The sequence below is a fragment of the Heliconius melpomene genome, chromosome 6 (assembly GCF_056956725.1).
Source record: "Heliconius melpomene rosina isolate 202511_hmr_F chromosome 6, ASM5695672v1, whole genome shotgun sequence".
NCBI classification, from domain to species: domain Eukaryota; kingdom Metazoa; phylum Arthropoda; class Insecta; order Lepidoptera; family Nymphalidae; genus Heliconius; species Heliconius melpomene.
In genome coordinates, this window is record NC_140394.1 from 7,183,063 (window position 1) to 7,205,923 (window position 22,861).

A 22,861-nucleotide genomic window follows, 5' to 3' on the forward strand; every position below is an offset into this window, starting at 1 on the left:
GGAAGCGATTTGTGTTGTTGTTTATAAAATTATAACCTAAATAAATTTAATTGGCAGTAGAGTAGTATTCTTATATTAAAAATATATCTAAAAACAAAAATTGAATTTGAAATATCATGATAAACTACTACAAAAACTAAATCAATAAAAAATTATACGCAATATCCTATATTAACGTAATTGGGAATACAGCAGGTTAAAAACATATTTTAATTTAAACCTAATTTCAAAATGAATCCTATGACGTAAGTGTTATTATTATTTATTAAGTGACCAAATTTTATTTTTATGTTTTACATTTGAACGATTTATAAAACCATTCTTCTTTTTATAGAAACGTGAAAAATGTATTGAAGTTAAGTGAAAGAGAACTTGCCGGCAATTCAAAAAGCTCATGGCATGATCAGTATAAAGATAGTGCATGGATATTCGTCGGAGGCCTGCCATATGATTTAACTGAAGGTGATGTCATATGTGTTTTCTCACAATATGGTGAAATAGTTAATATAAACTTAGTAAGGGATAAAGCTACAGGAAAATCAAAAGGTTTCGCATTTATTTGTTATGAAGATCAAAGATCTACTATACTCTCAGTGGATAATCTCAATGGAATAAAGGTAAAGTTCAGCTTTATTATTTAAACTATTGATTAGAAGTTGTGGTGCAGTGGCAAAGTGCCTGTCTGTGCAATGATTCTGATCTGAATAAATAATTTTCTTCTTATTTTGGTAGACAAAGCACAACATTATGTTCTGGCTTAACAAGCAATGCGTACATAAAAATTAGATGAAAGTAGAATGTTTTAATAGCTTTCCAATTTCCCTACAAAAATACATATTAATTAAAGAAAGAGTCGTTTCTAACATTTAAAAAAAATGCAGATTTTAGGAAGAACAATTCGTGTGGATCATTGTGAACAATATAGGGCACCAAATGCTGATATGAGTAAAATAGATGAAGTAACAGCCTCTATAAGAACACAGGGTTGTGCACCGTCCATATCAGTAGGCCAAGTGCCTGTAAAAAATGTAAGTGTCCATACATATTAGATATAAGGAATATAGCTGACACTAATGCATGTTGCAATTCTTTAGATAATTTGAGTTTATGGTGTTTTAATGTTCAACTTTTTTTACATATTCTTCAGTGTTTTAACACACTCTAAGTAGGACAAAAAGTTTTTATGCATTGCTAGACTAGTTTAGACTTGGTAATACAACAAACCATCAAAAGACAACACCTGGAAAAAAGTAACAAGATTCACATTTTTTTACTTTATATTGTCTGTAAGTGAGCATGGGTTAACAGGAGGGTCACATGTTAAGACCATCCACCAATGATATAAATCAATGTCACTCTTTGTCTTGTATCCAGAGCAAGGATTTAAAACTGATTCATTCCTATCTAACCCATGACTATTAATATGTCTCCATCATATCATAAGTTTATAGCCAGTCACTATACTATTTTGAACTATAATTGCTTTTATATTGTAAAAGGATAGTTTCTGCACTGATTTATATACAGAATATGTATATATTTACATAAATTGAAAAATTAACTACTGTATATGTTATATATATTTTTGTCATACAGGAAGAAGTAGAGAAAGAAAAAGAGCCAAGAGAGAAAAAAAAGAAGCACAAAGAAAAGAAGAGCAAAAAGAAAAAGAGAAGAAATAGGTCAAGTTCAAGTTCTACTGATTAAATAAAAAATAAGCACTATTACATTATAATTTCTTTATTTATAGTCTGACTAAAATATATATTAAATAAGACAATGAGATTCTTCTGTCGTATTAATTTAATAGAAATAAATGAGATCAGTAATATATTTTTAAATATAAACTTTGTATGTAAATAGAATTTGTACTTTAAGAATTTTTATTTCAACTTCCTAAAGGAATCTAAGCACTATTTTAACTTAAACTTATATAACAATTTAGCTTCATGAAAATAAGATTAGATGTAAATAAAATATATCTATTATAATCATATTGATGTTGATGACATAATTTTAGACGAGCTTTGGAATTGAGTACACATTTGACTAAAAAAATGTATATATCCATCTACTCCATACAATATACCTTTCAGAGAGTAAATTCTAATTCTTTCTTTTAGTGGTCTACAAAACCAAGATCAATTCATATACAATATTATATAAGAATGTTTTAATTTTTTATATATTTGATGATTAATAAATTGTCAAAAATACTTTTGCAATTATTACTATTAATTATAAAAAACCTAAACAGTTGCTTCTTTAGATTTGAAACCATTTTTTTTTAATTATAATAAATAACAACATTTAAACATTTTAATAAACTTCACATAAATATTACTTTTACTATAATTAATTATTCTTATTAAGTATATTCTTTATTTCAATTAATATGTCTCCATTTAAATATGCTATAATTCCATTTTTATTGCAATATTCTTTACTATCTAAATCTTTTTCATCATTATAAGTAATTTCTTCAAAATTATTGTAGCTTATTACATTTCCACCTTTTGACAGTAGAATGGCGTGAGGAGCACAGGTATCCCACCTAAATGTAGTTCCTTGTGAGACTATGTAAGCTGAAGCCTCTCCTACAAATATTATAAAAATAACTTTATTTAATTATAATCATAAATATGGTAACTTGAGGCCAATGTATTGCAATGTTATTGTGTCTGAATGTAAACGCAACAGTTGTGGATTCATTTCACTGAGAGTAGTGAATTGTTTTTATTACCTTGCTCTGGTACCAAGACAAAGCGCGGCATTGAGTTCGCCATTCAACTAATTTCTTAACATATTATTTCAAATTCAAAATCTTAGAAGGCAACTCCACTGAGAAGAGCCAACAAGAATCTGAACAATGGCTCTTTTCAATATTGAATTAACAATTTTATTGTTTAATATTCAAATATTATATTCAACACAATAACTGTTCTAAAAAAAGTTGTTTACCTAGAGCCACTTTCATCAATTTGTGACCAGCCCCAGGTAAGTATTTTACCAGCCACCCAGAAGATGTGAATTTTTCTATTACTTCAGGCTTTTCTGACCCACTCATAAGGATTATTTTATCTTTCACTGACATTTGTACGTCAGAAAATGCATGGACATTGTTATAACTAACACCCCAGATGATATGTCCCTTGTCACTGCAAATAATGGTTAATTATAAATGTTTATTTAAGCATTATTATTTTCACAGCTTTACACTGTATACTGCATAGTCACGTTTCTAGGCTCAATCAAAGGATTTTGCTGCATTTTATATGAAATTTGTTAAGTACACAAAACCTATAGTGTGAATCTAGAATTATGAAATTGGACAAGAAGTAAGAACTTACAGTAATAAAGTGCATACATCATACACCTGAAAACTCAGGATTGGCAACTTTTGCAGGTCATGTTCCTGATTACCAATAATTATGAAATTGGCACTGAACCTTTAGTAGGTGAACCTTGCAATTTAACAGTCTTACCACTTAAACATTGAAATAAACAAATATAAAATCATTGTCACATTTACAAAGAGAGATGATAGAAGATTAATGCTTTTGGCAATATTACTTTGTAACAATACTGTAACTTCCAGATTGGTAAAATGAAATAATTTATATCCCTGGGTAGGGATGGAATCTACAACTACAAACTTTCACATGTACAGTCAGACAATAATCTACTGCACTATGATGTTCTTATAGTGGCACTTTATCATATTCTTACACATAAAAATATACTTACTGTTGATAAAAAGCCTGATTAACAACTCCTACAACTGGCTTGCCAGAAGATCTTAGATAAGCTCCAATCAGTACAGTCACACAAGACAAGCCATGGCCTGGTTTAGCATCACCTTTCACACCAGATATAAATTCTGCTGTGCCATCTAAAGTAGTATAAATGTAATGTGATATAATTAACCAATATTATATTTTAAAATGATAAATGCTAAAAATATATTGCTCATTTTGTGCAACAATGACATCTTACTATAAAAAAAATACTGTTTATAAACTTTCAGTATGTGCTCTGCAATATTTTGTTGTGTGAATAGATAATTCTTCCACCAAATGAATCAAATGATCAAAATGAAATGATATTATTATAACTTAAAAGTCTAATATATTATTTATTGCAACAAATATATTATTTTCAATAATTTAATTTTATAAAACTTTGTATATCTGCAAATACAAGTTTTAAAATAATTACCAATTGGATCAATCCATATTCCTAAATTGGTAGTGTCTATATAGGGAAGACCAGATGGAAAACTTATATCACATTTAATATCACCGTGGGCTGCAGCAGCCATTCTTTGAGCTGTAGCAACTGGTAGTAGACTTTGAAGTAATTCAGATGTCTTTTCTTGATCATCTTGCAATCTAACTGTTTTGCCACCAATTTCAGACGATTCTTCTCCTCTGACATAATTACAAAGTTCTGGGAAATATGTAATAATAACAGATTTAGCTGCCTCCTGTGCTAAAACATCAGCAATTGTTTTAAAATCTTTATCAAAACGAGAATTTGCTTCACTTTCAGATTTCTCAGTGACTAACAATGCTTCTGTATTTGAATGTTCACAACACGATCTGGCTACATTAGCAGCTTTTTCGGAAGCTTTTATTAATATTTCTAAAAAATTTGCCATATTGTTTAATATTTGTACGTAATATATACTTAATACTTAAATTAATTTTTACGTGATGAATAATAATTTTGTTGAAAGCTTATAATTTTAAATAGAGCCGTGGTAGAAGTGAGGAACAAGAAGCGAAATTTAAAGAGCTTATGATAAGAATTGTAAAGGCTTGTATGTCTACACTATTGATTTTTAATTATTTATAGAACATCTTACTTATTGATTATCTAGTATTACTGACTGGGAAGTTTGTGATTTGTATTAGATAGTTCAGCTTAAAGAATATACAAACAATTACACTCTGTAATATTATATTTCCTAATAATTTACATCATGTTTATTTTGATTACATTGTTTTGTTATTACGATTTATGAGAATTGAGATGACTGTGACTGTGAGTAAATGTGTTCTGTGACTGTTTAAATATTTTATTATCTATATAGCATATAAGGACGGCTCTAGCCTCTAATATCATATATGACTTAAATCATAATCGATAATCGATAGTAAATATTAATCGAACATCGACGTAACAAAGTTACCACTATCAATGGTTTATTATCTACTGATATATAATTAAAATATAAGAGATTTTGCCAAAAATAAAAAAGTTTTTTTTTTCAAACAAAATAATTAATAAAACTATCATTGTTAAATAAAACGCCATTTGTTAAGAACGACGCACGCACAAATAAGTCTATCAAAGGAACGCCGTACACGCCTTATTCTGAAATCGAGAGTAGGTTTTGGCGATAAAGTTCAAAGTTGTTTTAGCATTATAATAGTAGTATTAGTAGTATTTTTGGAGTAGTGTTTACGTTGTTGGTATCTATGCGTAATTGCTTCACACGAAATACAGGTATGGATGAACATCGTGAAATGAAATAAAAAAAAATTACAACGATAATTTTATTATTTATTTTGTTTGAAAAATTTTTTTTTTTATTTTTGGAAAAAAAATAAATTTGGTAATTGTATAACTCTTTTATAGAGTAGTTAAAACTTTGTTCATTTTAAGTGGTGCTAACAAAAACACTCTGTATACTTATAGTATCATAATTTAAAATAGTAAACAAAAATACACTAATAAATAAGCTTTTATTAAGTAACTCTATATGCTAAAATTTTCTATATTCTTCATTTATTTTTAATTTCATCCTGGCAACAAGGGCGTCTCTCCATAGTGCCATCAATTGGTAATGCAGCATCATTGTATGGAATATTATCTAATTTTAAGGTGTCTTCAGTAATCTTAGCTTCTGAAATATTTTTTGTATATTAATAAAAAATAACTATAAATAAAAAAACAAAAAAGTGACCCTTGACACAAAAAAAGTTAAAAAATCAGCTTCACACTGTATCCCGCACACAACAGGGTAGGCAGAGGGAAAGGTAATAAATTAAATTAATTACATGTATAGTCTAAATTAAGTACCCTTAATTTAGACCCTTAATTTATAGAGTCTAAATTAAGTACTTTTAATTTAGACTCTATAAATGTAATTAATATTTAAAAATTTTTATAAATTCATACATAAAAATGCATAATGATTTCGTACCAAATATACCAGGTTTTATTTCTTTTGCTTGAATAACTTGCGTTCTCAGTTCTTTTTCTACATCTTCACCAAATTTAATCATCTGAAAAAAAACTGTTAAAATTTATACAAGATATTATTTAATATAAGTGTTGATATTATTAATTAATAGTATTTTATGAGAGATAAAAGGACTATTTAAAAAAATAATATTATTAATATCTTAGCTTAGAATGGAAAGATGACATGAATGATGATGACAAGAAATAATGAATCCCACAAAATCCAAAATCTCCAACAATACATTTAAAACATAAATACAGAGCAACAGCTGGAGCAAAACAGGGGGTGGCTTATATTTTTATACTCTGAGCTTTTGCTTAGTGAGATCCAGCATTGTGTGAAGAAATAACTTTGTTTTGCCTTCTGTTGTATTCCAGCCAATTTTTCTTTTCCTATGTTGCATACCGCTTTAATAGCTTCTTCGTCTTTTACATGTTTATTTTTTCTGTATTCCTCATTTATTTTTATCTTAGCTGCTGTTAAAGCCCTCTCATCACCTTGAAATACTTTTAATCTGGTCCGATGTAATTTTTTAAAGCTTTGTAAAACCTGAAAAATTTGATAAATTGTTAATTTTATTCTCTCTTATGTACTTCTATTTTATTTTTTTTTATTACCATTTTTCGTAATGACGACATTTTGTCAATTATTTATTTAAAATTTTATGAATATGTGTGATTTTAAGATATCAAATACAAATTAATACATTATATTATTAGATAATTTCACAATTCTTCATATTTAATTCCTAAATCGTCTCTTGTGACTTGACAGTTGACATGACACTTTAACAGTAAGAGCTAGTGTTACCGGCCTGGAGTTTAAGCAAATGTATTTAGAAAATTAATCGAATCGATTCATCGATTCAATAGATCACTAGTACCCACGTGCCATCACATCTGTTTTTGGTATATTTTAAATATATCTACTTCATTTAACAAACTGTGAACTCCCATCATTCCAATTGTGTCCAGTCCAGGTGCGTGCGGTTCTTTTCAGCCAATACATATTTTATAGAAGATAATATTGATGTCAAGATAACGGAACCCATATATTCGTAGGGTTTAATGAATTAGACCTACCTTACCTAAATTATAATTATTCGTTAGGGTAATGTAGCTGACAAGTGGCAACACTAATAATAATAAATTGCTTCTCGTCGCAGAATGATCGCGTACCTAGCCGTCACAGTCACAGTCTCACAGATATTAGACTTTAGAGTGAAACGTAAAACGTCACTGAGTTGAGTATAGAAATTCTTAATGTGATCTTATAAGTTGTATTGAGTTTTAATTAGTGCGTTATCCTTTAATTATTCTTATTATGAAGTTGGTATTGGTTCTATGGTACTTTTAAGTGGACGTGCTTTGTGTAAATGTAGTATTTTAAAAATTACTTGATTACCCTGATTTAGAAATACTAACACAACATCCTACAATTTCTGTGCGATTAATATATCGAAGAATCTTGTGTGTGCATAAGTGAATCATAGAAGTGATATATTGTAACAAGCAAGCAATTTGAAGTTTCCGGGTTAGTAGCAAAAATTACAGTTATATTTTGTTATATCAAATATAAAAACAAAAACATATACCTAGTCAAAACAAATTTAAATTTTCTTTTATATATATTATAAATATTCAAGTTTGTTTTTTTATTGTAAAAAAATATGACAATTATTTGTCTTGTGTTATGTTTATTTGACATAAAAAACTACAATCTATAAGTGAAAGTGCTTGACATGATTATTTTCTAAGAGATTTTTTCTTTGAAGGATGTCCTTAAAGTAATTGATTAGAACTTTCATATCTAAGATTGTATATTAAATTGACATAGATTTATTTTTACACTTGCATAACACATACTATATAAACATCTAAATATTTTATTCTATTATTATTAACAACTAGCTTTTCCTGTGGCTCTGCCTGTGTGGTAAAATGGAAATATCCTAATGTAAACTGGCCTATTTATGATAGATGGATTGTCCAATAACCAAAAACAGGCTTCTATGTAAACCACTAGGTTCTGAGATTAGTGTATTCAACCAAAAAAACTCTTCAGCTTCATAATAATGGTATAAATGTGTTGAAACAATTATTTAAAAAAATTTTAATCATATATAGGTACATACTTATATAAAATAGGGATTAAATTTTCTGTCCCAAACTCCTGATCCTTTTCAATTGCTGTTATATTGTAAAAGATCGTTTCAAAGCATGTTTTTCATGTTATAACACTTACAATTGTACTTGCTTACACATAATTCTTCTTGATTTCACACTGCTGTATATTAATAGTCCCTCACACAAATATTTTTTATATAAGAATATGATTTCCATATGCATAATTTAAATTCAACTATAATATATTATCAATTTCATAAATAATTGGACTGAAAAGTTTAACTATTAACCTGATGAGTGTAGGTGCAATTCCTACTCGGGGTATGAGCAATTTTCATTTTCTCACAACAAGACAAAGGTCAGCATGGAGATCCACCAGTCACTCCTAAAATAATGTCTCCAAATGTCTTCAAAATATTGCAGTAAGTGGGGAACAGAGTGTCTGAACACTAGGTTCTCCCTGCCTATTGCCTATTGTCTATTGGCTATGAAGCTAAAAAAATAATTAACCAAACTATTTGTGTGACTGAACTACAACAAAGGTTTTTTAATTGTTTGAGAAGCATGGACCTATTAGTCATCATGTACTACTGATAATATGTTTGTGTTATTTAATATGATAAATAGTAATTAGCTACTAGTTGTCAGCCTAATAAAAATATTCTCTCATCAATTTCCATTGAACTTATGAGTAATTAAAATATTTCTGAGATATACACAAGACCAACATGTGGTTTACATATTCCTGTTCTGTCAATCTTCATATAAATCTTTTTTATATTTAAATAGAGTTAAGTTAAGCTTTTAATTTACTTACTCTATGAATGTTTTAAGAGTCTGGGAGCTTATTTAACAATATCATTATTTATTTATAGCTTCAATTCCCTACTTTTTGCCAATATTGGAGACCTTTGGTCAACCAAGCATTTTGGGTGACAATTTTATTTTATTTTTTGTCTGTTTAGTTGCCAAACTTAACCGCATTTTGTCTTCTTACAGAGGAAGAAAACAAAATTTATTCTTCATTCTTCTCGTCGCGTTTACAGTCAGACACTGTCCCATTTCGCCACGACGGCCTCAACAATCTTATTTATTACTAGCAACCCGCTCGCAGCTTCGCCTGCTTGAACTACATAATTATTAGTTCATATTCTTCCTAAGACTAAAATGTAATTTTAAATGTGGCTTATATATATTTTAAACACGTTTTCCGTTGTATTAATACCTAATTATAATATGACCTAAAAATTGCTTCACGTTTTAGAAAATTCACTGTTAAGACACTCCCATCTACACTTATTAACTTGTAGGTATATTGTATGAAACTATAATTATTATTGAAACCTTTAAAATGCAATAGTAAATCTTAAAAAATAATGAACGTGAAGTCGTATTCGTTTGATGGCGATATTAGAAATTCATATAGAGTCAATTTAACATAAATTAATATGTAACTAGCGACACGTTAGTGGCTTCGCCCGTTTGTACTACACCATTATTTATTTTTTTATTTTAGTTACTTTCGTCATCTAATAACATTATCATTTTAAACTCTAAAAAATATCCATACATTCATAGTTAAAGTTTCAGCTAATTTTCAACAAAACACTGACTTTGTCACAATATTGTCGCATGCAATTCTTTATATTGACATTACCTTTTTTATTTATGCACGGATTATAATGAAACACTAAATATTAAGGGAAGTATGCGAAAATACAACAGTGAAAACAGTATTAAAATCGGTAAAGCCGTTGGTCACAAACGCACAGGCAAAAGAGACAAATATTTTATAAATTATTCTTTTGAGAGCTATTCCGTTAATAAATGACCGTAGTTTTTAGCATAATACATTTCACACATAGCAGGGCAGCGTGAAGCGATATTACAATCTATACTAATATAATAAAGCGGAAGAGTTTGTTTGTTTGTTTGTTTGTTTGTTTGTTTGTTTGTTTGAACGCTAAGATCTCTGGATCTACTGGTCCGATTTTCATTGTTTTTGTTTTGTATGAAAGCTGCATTCTTCAGAAGTGCTATAGGCTATATAACATTACATTACACATATATACTAATATATTTTAAAGTACTTTCTAATTTGACATGCAATTTATTCTGCCATATTAATAACAACCGTCGCGTCGCTACGCAACCGTTACCGCGACATTTTGGTATTCATCCTTATGAAAATAAATATAATAGTCACTATTAACATTTTATCTAGATTGAAATTATAGTTTACTGTATAACATACTAATAAATAATTAAGGAGATGTCACTGATTCCAAATGACCTAGCCACCTAGGGGCGGCACAGTATGACCGACGCGAACGGGCAGATGACGTTGACGGTTTTATAAATTTTCATACATTTTCGAACTATTGTTACTTTTTATGTAATTATTTGCTGTTTATAATTAATTTAAGCTACACTTTGGTTCTCTTCTTATTTTATTTGATATTGCCCGCTAAAATTATCCTGCTTAATAGAGAGAAATGTTTAGTTATTTCGTAGAGTCGATATCTATGTACGCACGCACGGAAAACTTTAGGTACTTTTTCTAATATTAAGAATATCTATCCTTTAGTTACTTTTAATCCTTTTGTTGGTTAATTTCAATAACTCAGATAATTTTTTCTAATAATGTGTATCTACTTATTGTTCTTTTTGATTATTAAACTTATATTTTCTTACTAATTCTATTGAAAATTGAAAATAATTTAATGAATATATTTAATAAATATTCTTATAGTTGAAGCAGGCGTAGCCGCGTCCGGGTCCACTAGTTTTATTATATGCATAGATATGGACCGTTTATTTTGAAAGTGGTGTAAGTCCATTTTTGAGAAAAATGAGCTATTACGTAATTCATGCTTAATTTAATGTAATTTTTTTATATATAACTAGTCCGTGTTAAATTTCTCAAAAAAAACCCATGTTTTGAGCAACTTAAAATCGGTCGGTAAATGAAATTGCACAATCATCGACATACTAATCTTTAATTTTCTCGAAACAAAAGAAAATGGACTTACACCACTCTCAAAATAAACGGTCCATATAATTTCGGGGTGATTCGCTAGTGTACTGAAAATTGTTTGCAACTAGATAATGGCAATAGCGTCAAAACATTGTTTTTATTAGGCCGGTATAAGGCATTATATGACAATATAAGTAATATTAGTTTCATTTTTACATGCGTATATCTCAGTAATTTAGTTGACCCTGTAAACATTTCTTTCTTTCCTCGTAATTGAATGTTTTATCATTGCGGCATCCGGGATGAGGCAGTTGACGTGTCAGCATTATTCAGCCGTGTCTGCACGTACAGGCAAGATAAGTGTTGGACGTATTTATAAGTATGATATCTGCATATTATGAATATCAAACCAGGAATATTAAGTAATATATTGTAATACATACTATGATGATGGAGAATAGCATTTTTTCACTATAAAATAAAATATCAGCTTCTCGTTGTATCCCGCACACAGCAGGGTAGGCAGAGGTAACCTAGTGTTAAGACACTTCGTTCCGCACTTTCTGACGTATTCTGGAGGCATTGCGTGTTCAGTGGCAGAACTCAACGCCGCTCTTTGCCTCGACACCAGAGCGAAGAAATGGAAATATAAACGTTAATAAATTTCACTTAATCGAGTGGGAATCGAACCCACAACCGCCGCTGCGCCACGATGGCCTCAATAAATATTATTATAAAATATTTCACTATAAAAAAAATATTTTCCCATTTTTACGGTGATATTAATTCTTCAAAAGATATAACTTTTCAGAAGTGTATTAATTATGTAATCAATTGTTAATGCACTCGAAAAGTAATTAACATTATCCAAGTTGTACAAAGTGCAAGTAGGCCTGGTGATTTGCATTTAACTGATTGAACGTCAACTGATGAGTCGGTAATAATTTTATGTAAAAATATTAGAAAAAGTTCAAAACGTTTTAATTAAAAGTGGAATATTTATTCATTAACTATTTTAATTTGTAAAAATACAACCGCCAGTCTCATTACTCAGAAAGAGACATGACGCATTACCTTCAGAAACGGCATTTTGATGACAATATGTAAAGCTACTATTTTAGTGTCCATATTCCAACTTCCTGTCTAGTTACGTAGATGAATAGGTGTAAACAATTCTAGGTACATTTATAAATTTATATGGCTAAAGTGCATACCATGCTGCTAATTAGAAAATTAATATGTTAACATAAATATATAGGAAATAAATAATTTAATCAATAATTATAAAAATATTTTATTAAAGAAATTCCAAATTATTTCATTTATATGAAATTTATAAATATATTATATTGTAACAGTAAGCATAAGGAATTTTGCATAGCGTATTTTAATCGAGTGCTTAAAAAAAACGCCATACGCGAACCCACACGAAGTGACCTGTTTAACTCGTAACGGTTATAAATGTTTTGCTCTTCAACATCGCATGGTGTTTTGTCAATATAGCTGACAATTAATGGCTTCTCGCATTTCTGTTTCATGTGTGTGACTAATAGGAACGTACGAAATTCAAGCTATATAGGTTTATAGACTCTACGGCTAAAGTAATTAGGCACTTGTCTAGTTGGTTGGACAGATTAGTGTATTTAATAATTTTGAGGCACTATGTTTTAAGCGATGTTAATTTAGACAACAATTTGTATGTAACACTATGTTATTTAGTTTTGATAATAGCGGCTGTGGTTTTTCATTTTGTTTTTTTACTATATATTCTAATATTTCTATTAAAAATCTATATTTAAAACTCTTACTAAGTCAATTGACTGATGGACAACGCACTGCCGGAACCAGGCGGCATATAACACTGAAATTTGGCACGTATGTAGTAGGATCCTAGTTTAGGAAGCAACTATAAGTGGATTTCTTTATTCGCGAAAAGAAATTCAATATAAAATCGACAAAATCTATACTAATATAATAAAGCGGAAGAGTTTGTTTGTTTGTTTGTTTGTTTGTTTGTTTGAACGCTAAGATCTCTGGATCTACTGGTCCGATTTACTATGTTTTTGTTTTGTATGAAAGCTGCATTCTTCAGAAGTGCTATAGGCTATATAACATTACATAACACATATGTACTAATATATTTTAAAGTACTTTCTAATTTGACGTGCAATTTATTCTGCCATCTTAATAACAACCGTCGCGTCGCTACGCAACCGTTACCGCGATATTTTGATATTCATCCTTATGAAAATAAATGACCTATCCTTCGGGCGGCATAGTATGAGTATGACCGACGCGAAAATATTCTTATAGTTCAAGCAGGCGTAGCCGCGTCCGGGGCCACTAGTATATAAATAAAAGACATAGTTTGATATTTGGTCTACCTAGTACTTATTGTTAGTGATAGCAGATTATGACGAAGCGACCCACTTGTGCTGGTTTCACTTTACTACATATTAGCTGCAGTCTACTTATAAATAATAAAATATTATTTCATATTACTTGTATTCTTTGTTCAAAATTCAGTTATATGAAACTTTAAACGAAATCTTAATTTATTAATTCAACGAATATACTGTCTTTAATAAAAATAATGTTAGAAGTTAAAATTCGGCTTTAAAATATACTCCTGCCTATTTTAACAATTATATTTAATAACAATAGTTCTAAATGTGAATGAATAAAGAAAAAAACAGTAAATATAAAGTATCATCTAATCAAATATTAAAGTAATAAACTTTGGTCTCTTGATATAAGTATCAAATATCTTTAAACAAAAGGAATAAAAGTAAGTACGTATAATATAAAAAAAAAATATTCTAAATAAATATTTTTTTAAACTTTCCACCGTATATCACACTATGCATTTTAATTGTCATATTTGTAAGTACTTAATTGATAATTTTAACACGGATTTTTTAGTACCTTTGTTTTATTAACACACACGCAAGTGACCTACTTAGCTTAGTTTGAGCAGGCAAGTAACGAAAGTAGCTGCAACACCCAGGACGTTGTTCGTTTCGTAGGTAATGTCGGTCATGCACTTGAAAAATAAATTTTACAAAGTAAATTTATGTTATATGTATGTTATGTATAATATTATGCTATATGTATACTTTATTTTATATATAAAACCTATATTACAGAGTTTATATTATTATTGTTATTTTAATTTGTTAATGTAGAGTTATTCCAAAGATTAAATACGTACTTCGCCTACAAACCCCATTTAGGATATGCATATATGTATATTTTTGCGTACAAAGTAAATAATATGAATATGCATAAATTAATATGGATTTTTCTTTATAGTAACAATGATACATTTGATTTTTTAAACTGTAGCTACCCATACTTTCTGGTTGATTAGCGTCTTTTACGTGATTTAATTTATCACGTTCGAGTTCGTGGCGATGAATTCTACTGCTGATTTACATCTCTAGCCAAAAGGCTATCCTATATGTATATACGTATAATAAGGATAAGAAAAGCTTATCCTTATTATACTTTTTTAAGGCGTATAATTCTTGCATCATGGTGTGTTAAGTGGCGGAACTCAACGCTGCGTTTTGCTTTGTTACCAAAGTGAGGAAATGAAAATATAAAATAATTCAATTTCACATTTATGCCCCTGAGCATCGACGTTTTTTTTAAATAATAGATTTTTTAAAATATATAATGTCGACTATGATCTTAAAAATAATTATATCTACTCTAACAATAAGATTTATTGGTTTACATACCTATATATTTTTTGTTTTTTTAGATGGCCGTATAACCACTTAAATATTTCTATGTCTCATGTATAGTGTAAGAAGTAAAATATGTTTATTTTTGCCTTTGTGTATATATTTTTTTCTTTTGTTCTAGCAAAAACAATTCACAAGAGGAAACGCTGAATGCATAGCGTCACGTAAACGATAGCAAGCAATACATAATATTATGTTATGGGTTTGCGATTTGAAGCTGTTTGAAAGGTAGCCGAGATGTGGAATACTTTGATATTGTTGGCCCTGGCTGCTTCAGCCGGGGCCCTGTTGGAAGGCCCTAACGTCTGTACTAGACAGGAATCGTAAGTATTTCGTAAAATATTTTTTCTGTCAGGCAGTTATAATAGCTATATGTATAAAAAATTACGAAAAAAAAGCAATAATAATTCTTACTTTAACTTACATTATAATAAACTAACGGTATACAAGTTACACGTTCATAAATTAGAATGTTTAAGCGGTCCGTATTTATTAATATTTTCATTTCTTCGCTATGGCACCAAGGCAAAAGAACCCGGCGTTGAGTTCCGCTACACAACACGCAATGTCGCCAGAATTCGGTGGAATGTGGAGTGTCTTAACACTAGTTTCCCCCTGCCTATCCTGCTGTTGCGGGATACAGCGTAAACATTATTTATTGATTTTAACGTCGCAAAAATTGTGTAGTGTATATTTTCAAGTTCATTTTTGTAATAAAATTGTTAAATTACGAGCAAGTCGCACAATCGCCTCCTTGTTACTGGGTAAGCTATTAAATCCAGCCTTTTTATTTATAAAACAGTCGTTATGATTGTGGTTCGCAAACAAATCAATTAGGAGATTTTTTGAAGTAGAGAGTATTTTAATACCATTAAATAATCACTAATTACGGATTAAACTATATTTTAAATAGTAATGATAATATACAAAATATTTGCACCTTCCTTATTTTTGTATGGAAAAAACTACTAGTGCATTAAACATTTGATTTCCCATATTTTGAATTTGAATGGTTGGAAAGATTTTCCTCTTATTAATGTTCATTCAGTAGTGATGAGGAATACATATAGCGTTAATGGAGCTGCCATTAACGCTATATTCCTTATTATTATGGATTCTACTTCAAGTTATAGATGTAAGTCCTACCTACCCGACGTTTGAAGGTTCAATAGGTACATTTACAACGAGAGGAATAAATAGACTGAAGTATTTTAATATTAGATTATTTCTGCGTACTCCGCTAAAATGAAAACATGCTTTTAAATAGCAATTTCATACTAGACTATCACTCGTAATACACATTACACTTACTATACAACCTATATATTTTATAAAGTAACTGAAAATATTATCATTTAAATTATTATTTTTTTATTTATTTTAGTTATTTGATTTCGTCAAAAATAATTTGTTAGCTGTATAAATTACTAGAGGCCCGCCCGCGGCTTCGCCTGCGTAAACTACGTTATTATTAATTTCTGTCTCCATGAGTACCTACGTCCTATAAGTGACGTCCATGCAAAATTTGAGACTTCCTAGCATTTGTAGTAAGGAAGTTTCATACAAATTTTCAACCCCAAAAACTACCCCTTAGAAGTCGAATATTGCAAATTCCCGTCTTAGCGAGCACCTACGTCCTATAAATAACTCCTATGCAAAATTTCAGATTCCTAGCAAATGTAGTTACTGAGATTTCGTGATGAGTGAGTGACCTTTCGATTTTATATATATAGATAATGTAAATATGAATTCATAACGTGACTTCGTACTATATATCTGTTATACATTTGTATATTTTATGCATATTTTTCTCTTATCTGTTGATACTCGGAACTAAATTATAATAGTTGTTAGTCCTTCTCATATTATCATTTCTTCTTTATTGTTCACTTCTAATTGTTATTATCAGGCCACAAGAGTGTATGTAGAGTTAAGATAAAACTAGAAGTGTTAAGATTATTTAATAACAACATTTATTAGAAATATAACTATGAATCAGACAGAAATCGTTAATTTATATTTACATTATAGGTACTCAACGATAATAAAAGTGTCTGTACAGCAACCGTATCAAGTAAAAGAGTACGCTTGGTGTTTCAACGTGCCTCCACGTTGTTCGAAATACAAGATCAAATTCAAGCAAGTTCTGAAGACCCAGACGCTCGTGAAGCACAGGCCCGTGGAGGAATGCTGCAAGGGTTACACTCCGGACTCTGTAGGGAAACAGTGTATGCCTGTGTGCGTCGAGCCGTGTGTGCACGGGAAGTGTGTGGCGCCGAACACGTGTGCGTGCGCGCACGGATACGGGGGACCCGCCTGCGATATATGTAAGTACATGCGGATTCGTTTTGCCACAATTCGCACGTCAATTGTTGTTCCCGTCAATGAAAATCGCATATGGCTAAGATGAGGGCTGGGTTTTTGTTCTTAAGGGTGTAGAGGAACTAAAAATTACTTTAGTATTAGTATTATAATAAACTATATAAAGGCAGACACACTCTGTTTTTCATAATTTGCGTAAGTATTTTAAGAACTAAGGCCTTTGTATTGTTATCACTTGTTTTTATCCAAACAGGCATACATCCATTGTTCTTAGTATTTATTTATTTATTTGTGTTAAAATATAATATAGAAATATTAATAACATACATTCTATACAAATTTAGTAGGTACAATGCAACTGTGTTCACATCATTCGTATTTGGCACTTCTCTTACGATTTCGATTTACGTATACATATTAACGACATAAAGCCTACATATCACTATTACTTGTTTTACACCGTCGCGCGGCAGTTTCATACAATTCTTGCTTTAAGATGCACTTTGAACAGATCTACGCATGGAGCTTTTAAACTATACAGCACAATTTAATGCAATTTTATTTTTCGGCAGAAAGTGGGGAACAGAGTATCTTAACACTCGGTTCCCTCTGCCTACCCTGCTGTGTGCGGGATACAGCGTGAAGCTGATTTTTTTTTATTCATGCAGATTATTACTATTATAGTAGTGGGGCATAACCGTCGTATATTAGTTTAAAATAATTAAGTAATTGATTGTACTATATCAACTTATTAGCTTAACTTCTTATCTTAAAATGATAATAATATAATTACTTTGGAAAGGCAATACATAGAAGTGTGTCATAATGACACATGATACTTTTGTTGTTAAACAAAACATTCCTTTTACATATAGGTATATATACTATGTAGTATGTATATTTAAAATGTAGGGATTTATATCCATTAAAAATGATTTAATCTGAATCTTATAGTGTCATCTTATGAATATTAATACTACTTGATCATTAGCATTTTAAATATATTTTTAATAAACGTAAACATTAAAAAAACAACTATTTTAATGACATATTTTCCAACGTTCTAAAGTGTAGCTACAATATTTTTTTCTTGTATTTTAATAACATAAATGGCCTTTTTTTTAGGCCAGTCATTACATAGGCTCCAAGCACGCGAAAGTTGTAGGTTCCATACTACTATACTATAATCAGGAGAGTGAAATACTTCATATTTTCATGTCCTCGCTTTCGTAATGATTTAAAGCGTGGGGTTTGCGTTCCGCCACTCAACACGCAATGCCTCAAGAATACGGCGAAAAGTGAGGAAACAGTGAGGTTTCCAGGTTGCCGCTGTCTACCCTTTCATATGAAGGATAAAGCATGAAGCTAAAAAAAATGTAGGCTTTACAGCTTAAAGCAGGTTCTAAAACATTGAAAGCGATTCAAAAGAAGTATTTATCTGAACTACATGAACATTTTTTAGCCTGTCCCGCCGGCAAATGGGGTCGGGACTGCCAGAATGAGTGTCGTTGTCTGAACGGCGGCACTTGCGAGCCGCTGACCGGCGAGTGCTCCTGCACAGCGGGCTGGAGAGGTGAAGCCTGCGAGCGCGCCTGCGCACCCCCGACCTTCGGCGACAATTGTGCTGAACTGTGTCAGTGCAAAAACAATGCCACTTGCAATCCGGGTAGTGGTGCTTGTGAATGTTTACAGGGTTTTGTTGGACCTTTGTGAGTGTACTTTTTTAATGTTAATACTTAGTTTTAAGTTAACTGTCAAGGCAAAGAGCGGTGTTGAGTTCCGCCACTCAACACGCAATGTCTCCGGAATTCGGCGGAAAGTGGGCAACGGAGTGTTTTAATACGAGGTTCCCTCTCCTTACACTGCTGTCAGCGGCATACAGCGTGAAGCTGATTTGATTTGATAAACATATAAAATGCAAAAAAAGGATAAAACCAAATAATACTAAAGCAATTTGAAAAACACTTTTAGAACTTTGTCGCCACGTTTGTAGTCATGTTTTATGAAAAAGTTGAAACACTTTCATATTATTTTTCTAGCGACAATTCAATTACTGTGACCTGTCCTGACCTTCGTTAAGGCCAAGGACACACTATGCAGTTCTACATCGTCTTACGGCAGTTTCTATGTATACAAATATCCAAGATAATAGTTTAAAACAATTTAATTAATTTATATGATTTTAAAATAGCTTTCCCTATCTAACTTTTATGTAAGTTAATATTTTCCATTTTAACTATTGATATTAAACTTATGATAATCTACAAGTTTGTTGTATATGTATGAATATTTCCAAAATTTATATTGTGAAAATCCTTTTAACCAACACATGACTTTGGAATAGCCACGTTATCGAATTCATCAATTCAAAATATTCTTCTTTAACTTATAAAAATATTTATTTATACCAAATATATTACAGTACCAGTAATGTATTTGGTAAATACAATACCAAATACATTACATACCAATATACCATTTTTTTTAACACAGATGTGAAGAAGTGTGCCCCAGCGATGAACCATGTCCGTTCAGGTGTGGGTGTCAGAACGACGGTGAATGTAATCTGTACGCCGGTAAGTGCGAGTGCACCGCCGGCTGGACTGGTAGAGTTTGTGCTAACAAGTAAGTTATATTAAGAATTTATGTTCAATTCTTTGTTTTTTTGGGTTTTACTCTGTATCTCGCATATAGCAAGGTAGGCAGAGCCTAATGTCAATATTACGTTTGGCCAGGTATAGCTAAATTTTCGAGTCATTGCCTGTGGATGGTTGAATTTATTACCGCGCTTTGTCTTCTTACATGAGCGAGGGATCCCAGCCTCCTCTCCAGTAAGGATGGAACCTACAATTGTTAAGTTTAGTGTCAGTATTTAGAATCTTCCTATGGATCCCTGTAAAATTTAAATGAGCTCTGGCTGTTCTTCGCCCTTCTTTTTTTTTAAAAATAAATGATTTGTTTATATTTATAGCGATTACATAACTAATTCAATGGTGTAGCTGTTCTGTAGGATATATTATTATTTTAAATATTTTTATTCTCGAATTTGCTTGTCATTTTAGATATTAATAAAATGTCTATTTTGAATTATTAATAATATTAATATTATTATTTAGATGTCCTTCAGGAAAGTGGGGGGATATGTGTGAGGAAACATGCGAATGCGCTAACGGTGCTGGATGTCATCATGTTACAGGCCAGTGCCAGTGTGAGGCTGGATTTACAGGCGAAAAGGTTTGTTTTTTTTATGTTTTTCTTAGTTTGACGCTGTATCACACATTTAGCAGGGTGTATACAAAACCCAGTGTTAAGATCTCTGTTCCTCCACTATTCTCTCGAAAATCTCGAGGCATTGTGTTGAATGGCGGAACTCAACTCCGCGTTTTGCCTTTGTTGCCTGAGCGAGGAAATGAAAATATTAAATTATTAATTTATCTGAGTGGAAATTGAACCGACGATCGCTACGTTTACAGTTATGTACAATGCTACTGCGGGATGACCTGAATGTTTAATGTGTTTGTTTTAGAGTATAGCAAAGATCTTCGCTATGGCCTTAATAGTTAATGTATTTATATTGTAGTTCATACTCTTTTACAACACGTTTATATAGAGAAAGAAGGAAGAATGTTTATATATTTTTAAAAACAATGCACAAAAAATACATTTAATTAATAAAATAAACATAACAAACACTACCATAATGTGTTTGAAATGATACAGTTTTGTAAAAGGTGTGTACACAATTAGTTCTCTAACAAAACTCTCAACCCACAGTGCCTAGAAGCGTGCCCGCTCGGCTCGTACGGCGTGGGCTGCGCGGGGCGGTGCTCATGCGAGCACGGCGGAGAATGCGCGGCCCGCGACGGCGCATGCACGTGCAAGGCGGGCTGGCGTGGCGCGCGCTGCCACCTGCGCGCCTGCCCCGACGGCCGCTGGGGGCCGCGCTGCGACAACGAGTGCGAGTGCAATGCTGCCACTACTGATATGTTAGTGTTATTTTATTTTATCTTCAGAATATACCTGGGTAGAAAGTGGGAATTTAGTGTTAAGACACTACGTTCCCCATTTGCTGTAAAATTTTTGAGACATTGCGTCCACCACTCAAGTGGAAGTTCAATGTTGAATGTCACTTCGTATAGAAGATGAAGTAGATAGAGAGAGGGAAACGGAGCGTAGCACCAGCTAACTTCATCTGTGTCAACTTTACATAAGACAGCGAAAATGTTATAAAAAATAAATGACGTTGGCTGATAGTATATCAGCTGTATTAAGACAATCATTTTTTATAATAAGTGTTCTTATACAGCTTGACGCTACAAAACAATATGCTTATATAACCAGATGGAGGTTTAAAATATCAATATTATGAATTAAGATATCGATATGCGGATGTACAGCGTGAAATTTTAAAAAATAAATGTCCTCATACAATCAGGTGCGACCCGTGGACGGGTGCGTGTGAGTGCGCGGCAGGCTGGAGCGGCGAGTTCTGTTCGCGCCAGTGCCCGCTGCTAACGTACGGCAAGGGGTGCCGCGCCACCTGCCGCTGCGAGAACAGCGGACACTGCTCTCCTGTCAATGGTCTGCAAATGTTTTATTGTTTTATTTTTAACGAATTATATTATTTAGTAATTGTGGCGCAGGAGCACAAGCTTGTGACTGTAAAAGCGACGGTTGTGAGTTCGATTCTCACTCGGGGTAATGAATTATTATTTATTAATATTTTTATATTCCTTGCTCTGGTAAAAAAGCAAAGCGTGGCGTTGTGTTCCGCTATTTAACAGGCAAGCCTTAAGAATTCAGCGGAAAATAGGGAACAGTGTCTTATCACTTAAGTTCTCAGGTTCCCTCTGCCTCCCCTGCTAAGTGTGGGATTCAGCAAGACTCTAAAAAAGAAAAGTGTTATTTTTTTAACAAATGAAACGATGTATGTTAAATTATGAAACTTAAATAAAAGTACAGTTATTTACAATTGGTTTATTGTGCTTTTTATAGGCTCCCACAAACTAACAGTTCCATCAACAAACCAGATGTGAAAATGAAAATTTTAATTTATTTGCAATACAAACATTGATATTTTTTTGTATGTAATTGTATAAAATGTGAAAAACTGTATCTTTTAAATGATATGAGCGAAGTAAATTGCATTTAACTGGGTCACGTTTATAACTATGTCACGTTTTAACTGAAATATAATATGAAAGTGAAGAGTGAATTGAAATATTCTATTGTTGTTAAGTATATGTTTGAAAACACATATTATGTGGATACATACACGAGTATAACCCTTCACAGACAGAAATTATTCAATACTTACAAATATTAAAGTATATTATTATAATTATTTAATAATTTTTGTCTTAAAATCCTTTAAAAAAATTAAAACACTTCTAGCTAAAGCTTTGAATATGTTTATTATCGCATATATGTAGAG

At 31.2% G+C, this 22,861-nt stretch overlaps 4 protein-coding genes across 6 annotated transcripts in view; 2 read left to right on the plus strand and 2 right to left on the minus strand.

The window, feature by feature from the left end:
• The first annotated feature begins 11 nt into the window (after nucleotides 1-11).
• Nucleotides 12-1,727, plus strand: LOC146538274 (RNA-binding motif protein, X-linked 2-like). Its single transcript, XM_085186503.1, has 4 exons — nucleotides 12-245; nucleotides 335-617; nucleotides 882-1,028; nucleotides 1,597-1,727. Exons 1-4 carry the CDS (start codon nucleotides 232-234, stop codon nucleotides 1,705-1,707), a joined length of 555 nt encoding a protein of 184 aa, XP_085042629.1. The 5' UTR covers nucleotides 12-231; the 3' UTR covers nucleotides 1,708-1,727.
• A 7-nt stretch (nucleotides 1,728-1,734) lies between these two features.
• On the minus strand, nucleotides 1,735-5,085 carry LOC146538275 (inositol polyphosphate 1-phosphatase-like). Its single transcript, XM_085186500.1, has 4 exons — nucleotides 4,219-5,085; nucleotides 3,748-3,892; nucleotides 2,962-3,158; nucleotides 1,735-2,597 (listed from the first exon to the last, which is right to left on the minus strand). Exons 1-4 carry the CDS (start codon nucleotides 4,658-4,660, stop codon nucleotides 2,356-2,358), a joined length of 1,026 nt encoding a protein of 341 aa, XP_085042626.1. The 5' UTR covers nucleotides 4,661-5,085; the 3' UTR covers nucleotides 1,735-2,355.
• A 646-nt stretch (nucleotides 5,086-5,731) lies between these two features.
• On the minus strand, nucleotides 5,732-7,036 carry LOC146538276 (complex III assembly factor LYRM7-like). 2 transcript variants are annotated; one of them, XM_085186509.1, is made up of 4 exons: nucleotides 6,871-7,036; nucleotides 6,659-6,802; nucleotides 6,212-6,293; nucleotides 5,732-5,911 (listed from the first exon to the last, which is right to left on the minus strand). In XM_085186509.1, exons 1-4 carry the CDS (start codon nucleotides 6,889-6,891, stop codon nucleotides 5,790-5,792), a joined length of 369 nt encoding a protein of 122 aa, XP_085042635.1. In that variant the 5' UTR covers nucleotides 6,892-7,036; the 3' UTR covers nucleotides 5,732-5,789. The 2 variants fall into 2 exon arrangements, with proteins under 2 accessions (XP_085042635.1, XP_085042634.1); XM_085186508.1 differs by having other exon boundaries at nucleotides 6,614-6,802.
• Nucleotides 7,037-7,397: 361 nt separating this feature from the next.
• Nucleotides 7,398-22,861, plus strand: part of LOC146538277 (uncharacterized) — a 31,717-nt gene continuing 16,253 nt past the window's right edge. For both annotated transcript variants that reach the window (XM_085186300.1, XM_085186301.1), the window contains exons 1-8: nucleotides 7,398-7,786; nucleotides 15,227-15,428; nucleotides 17,137-17,432; nucleotides 18,890-19,136; nucleotides 19,921-20,052; nucleotides 20,544-20,661; nucleotides 21,202-21,413; nucleotides 21,863-22,008. In XM_085186300.1, coding sequence (XP_085042426.1) covers nucleotides 15,343-15,428; nucleotides 17,137-17,432; nucleotides 18,890-19,136; nucleotides 19,921-20,052; nucleotides 20,544-20,661; nucleotides 21,202-21,413; nucleotides 21,863-22,008 — 1,237 coding nt within the window. In that variant the 5' untranslated portion in view covers nucleotides 7,398-7,786; nucleotides 15,227-15,342. The remainder of the gene's footprint in view (nucleotides 7,787-15,226; nucleotides 15,429-17,136; nucleotides 17,433-18,889; nucleotides 19,137-19,920; nucleotides 20,053-20,543; nucleotides 20,662-21,201; nucleotides 21,414-21,862; nucleotides 22,009-22,861) is intronic.